Raw genomic sequence first — 4,069 nt, 5'->3', positions numbered from 1 at the left:
GGAACATCCGGTGATGCATTTTTCCTTCTAACTCGTCCAAAACAAGTACGGGATTGTGAAGGCGCAGGGTCTTTCGATCGCGTCATCGCAGTAGGTCATCTATCACCATGGCGGCTGAAGTTGGGGAAGAAAAGGGAAGGAAGCGAGGAGAGGAAGGTATTTAGGGTTTGCTTGCTATTTATATACTCCGGTCATTTATTATCTGGTATTTGGACTTCCTATGGGCCGATGCCGGACCTTGGGCCTTATATGCAGTGCTTCGCTACCTAATCGGGCCGCGGATATAGAGACGGGGTGGATCACCACGCGCTCTGATCCTAGTTTGCCCCGACTATCTTCAACACCGTACCTTGCTATAAACCGTATTGCTGTATCTAGAATCTACCAAAAGTCTAAAGGACCAGCTCTAAATGGATTGCTATCCCTAAATTTTTTAGACTACGATCTAATATAAATCCCTCTCTGCTCGATTTAAATATACGAACTTCAAGGATAAAAAAAAGTATGATGCTCAACTTTCAAGGTAATCCCACAATGTTCCATATTTTCCTTTGTTCGTACTCAGAGCAGGCACATGCTGCTCCTTTCTACAAGACGGTCCAACATAAAAGAAGCCCATCAGCATCAAAAGGCCGTTTGAATGTGAACATAAAGCTTAATATCAAATACCCTTCAGACGTAAGGGAGCAAAGTAAAAGACAAATTGCACAATCATACGCATTTCAATCAGCAAACAGAAATGAACAGTGGCAATCGGCGTCACATATTGGTAGCAACAGCAAAGCCAAAGCTCACTCACAAGCGTGTGCTAGTTCGCATCACCTAGATTTGCAGAATCAGATTGCATGAATACAAGTCATCTGATTTTTGAGAGATCCTTGCTTAAGTGATAAATAGTTATTTCAGCATGTATCATGACCTGTGGATTGCACAACAAATTCAAGGATGTGCTGCAAGCAAAAACTTGTGATGGCATTGATCATCTGCTGAAATAAAGCCGATGATGATATCATGATGAAGATGGCGGCGGTGGCGGTTTCGGCGTCGCCTCATCACCCTGCTGCAGTTGCTGACGACCAGCCTCCCCATCAGCAGCCTTCTCCTGCAGCTGGTCCTTGAGTCCCTCCTGATACGTTTCCACGAAATTCTTCATGGCGTCCGTGTACGTCGCGGCACGGGTCATGTAAATCCGCCTTAGCGTAGGCTTCAGAGTCTCTGCACCACCCCTTGCCGCCACCGCAAGGTCCTCCAGCACACTGGGCTCGCTGCTCTTCCCTTTCTTGCCATTGTCAGAGATGGGCTTGCCATTGGATGGCTCCTCCGCATCGTTTTCGACTGCCTTCTTGTAGTCGTTTGGCCTGAGGTCGGGGCCGATGTCCCTGACCCAGGACGCGCCGTACAGCCGAGTGACCTCCTTGAGGATGCACCAGCGGTCGTGCCATGTGAGCTTAGGCCTCTTCTTGATGTGTGGAGGATCGGGCAGCGATGACGGGAAGGCGATCTCCTTGAGGTCGTAGCGCACGTAGTCGTACAGCTTCCTGCATACAACTCTGAACTTCATCTTGATTCTTGCTTGCTACTGCAACTTGTTCCTTATGGTGGGTGGTTCAAGATGAATACCCGTGCTAAAACGAACCTGCAGATCAAAGAAAAGAAATGTCATCGACTAGCACTAACTACTACCAGCTTCATGATTGTGAGCTGATACAAAATGATAACACTATTCTAACTAAAACACGAAAACTGTAATGGGAAGCACTACAAAGTCAGCTCTACAAAACCACAGTATTCAGGACGGGAAAGCTAGCACGTGACCGGCAGCAGAACAACACACCAAAGCTTCTCCGCAAAATCTTGTGTCAGCTTTTGCAGAAATAGAGCAGATCATGGAGGGGGTGGATGTCTTCTACTTTCATCTGGTATGATCTGTGAAGGGAGTATTACCAGTTTACCAAAACAATGCACGCACTCACCTCGGAGGCATATCATCGAACACCTTGCCTACACGACGAGACGCATCACACGCCCAGACACACCGCGCGATCCCTTTGGCATTCAACCATCAGGGGCGTGAAGAATAGCGGAGGAGACGCGCGAGCAGTCGCCAAACAAAGTCGCGGGAACGAATACAACCCAAGGCGGAGCCGCCGGCGTGCGGCGAGTATGCCCGGTGTCTCGGGCGTTGAGCCACGCGAACAGCAGGAGAGCCGTGGAGGAGGAGAGCAGGAGGACGGGTTACCTATAGAGGGTCAGCGCATATGCGCACGGGGAAGGAGCTCGAGATCTGACCTTCACCGCTTCACCGTTGGTGATCGCCGGCGGGCGAGGCACCGCAGTACATTCTGTGTTTGCTGCTCCGTTTAGACGAAAGGCCCGAAAGGGTGAGTGAAAAAAATCACAGGGGACGGGACACATGCGAAAGTTTGCTTCGGCTTCAAACGGCCCAGTTCAACACAGCCCATGGGTTGTAAACCCATCTTATTATCATTCGAATTTTTTTTCTCCCCCGGGTCACCTTCTTCCTTCGCTCTCTCTAGTGTAGCGGCGAACAGGCGACCAAGGAGTTCTTTTGTTCCTGGCATCGATCTTGCTGGTATGTTCCCTACGGCGTCCTCCCTGAAGGCCGTAGGTGGAGAATAACCAGCGGATCGATGTTCGGGAGAGCTACTAGCCTAGTTATAATAGTTTATTTAACTTTAGTTTTAGTCCTCTGTTGTGTCGGTATGTCTGCCGCTGCGAGTTTTGGTCCCTCCGAGCCATCTCCGGCGATTGTGGTGGTGGCAATGCATTTTCTGAGTTGAGCTTGTGAGGTGTGTTTGACAAACATATCCCCATCCTGGGTTTTCTGACGTTGTCTGGTTGGGGTCCGCCATCAAGGTGTGAGGCGACAGATCCCCTTCCTCGTGATGAAGATTTGGCCGATTGCTAGGCTGCTGGGTTCCAGCCATAAATTGCCAAGCCGTAGATGCGGCGCCGCCGAAGCTAGGCGCAAAAAAAGAGCGCCACAATCTGAGGTGAGAATACATGCAGTTTTCAACTGTGTTCTGTGTAGCTGTCGATGTTTACGTACAAACCAAGCACCTGCGCGGCGTTTGCCGGGCACATGAATTTTTTTTGGTGCTGCTCAGGCCTTCTAGAAATTTGATGTGTCTTCGTTCATATGGGAATCGGCTTCAAGCTTCCATCTCGGCAGTGGCGCAAAATATCGATTGGCAACGACTCCTACCGGAGATGACGAAGATGAGCATAGGAGCTCAATACCTCTTCAATGTAAATTTGTTCTTTTTGGTGATTCCTTTTGCAAGGGGATGGACGATGTAAAATTATGTTATAAATAAATCCAACCTGTTTTTAAAAAAAATATTTTTTAGGATGAAATTTTTATCTATTTTCACAAGATCTAAAGTTATACAACTTGTAATGTTTAGTATTAGTGCTACAATAATCAAATGGCTGATATAACAGTAGGAGAAGAAGGCAACCAGCCATAGAATGACCCAATGCTTTGGGCGTTCTGCTGGTGTTGGCACTTGGTTTTCCCAGCACTCAGCCATGAAATTGACTAGTGCTTGTGACTTGATGGCAGTCCTTGATTTAAATTCCAGGGATACTGCTTCGAGTTCTACTGCTCACTTGGAGATTCTCCCTGTCACATCTCGATCGTGGAGAATTTTGCCCAAAGGGAAATCTGTGACGATGGAGATGTTATGTTCCTCGAAAGTGTCGTAGATTGCATGATGTGAGTAGTATTGCATATAGCAGCTTTTGGACTGGGGGTACCTGGATTTGGAATCCGACAACACCTTGCTAACGAAGTAGACGGGCCTCTATACTTTGTATACATGGCCTGGTTCTGGTCTTTCAACCACCATCGCCGTGCTGATGACATTAGTAGTCGCGGTGATGTAGAGCAGCAAGTCTTCATTGGGATATGGCGCTGTGAGGACCGGTGGCTTTGATAGGAAGTCCTTTAATTGTTGAAGGGCTTGATCCGCCTCCTCGGTCTACTAGAATTTATCTTACCGCTTGAATAGTTTGAAGAAGGGTAGTCTCCATTCTCCAAGTCTTG

At 48.0% G+C, this 4,069-nt stretch overlaps 1 protein-coding gene across 3 annotated transcripts; it reads right to left on the bottom strand.

Moving 5' to 3' along the window:
* Positions 1-692: 692 nt before the first annotated feature.
* LOC117854885 (uncharacterized) lies at positions 693-2,444 on the bottom strand. 3 transcript variants are annotated; one of them, XM_034737148.2, is made up of 2 exons: positions 2,290-2,444; positions 693-1,636 (listed from the first exon to the last, which is right to left on the bottom strand). In XM_034737148.2, the coding sequence occupies exon 2, from the start codon at positions 1,559-1,561 to the stop codon at positions 1,010-1,012; it is 552 nt and encodes a 183-aa protein (XP_034593039.1). In that variant the 5' UTR covers positions 1,562-1,636; positions 2,290-2,444; the 3' UTR covers positions 693-1,009. The 3 variants fall into 3 exon arrangements, with proteins under 3 accessions (XP_034593039.1, XP_034593038.1, XP_034593040.1); XM_034737147.2 differs by having other exon boundaries at positions 2,240-2,413; XM_034737149.1 differs by lacking the exon at positions 2,290-2,444 and adding an exon at positions 1,974-2,233.
* Positions 2,445-4,069: the final 1,625 nt, after the last annotated feature.

Source organism: Setaria viridis, chromosome 5 (genome assembly GCF_005286985.2).
Source record: "Setaria viridis chromosome 5, Setaria_viridis_v4.0, whole genome shotgun sequence".
Classification (NCBI taxonomy): domain Eukaryota; kingdom Viridiplantae; phylum Streptophyta; class Magnoliopsida; order Poales; family Poaceae; genus Setaria; species Setaria viridis.
Note: the sequence above shows the minus strand (reverse complement) of the source record. Positions and strands in the feature narration are given on the sequence as shown.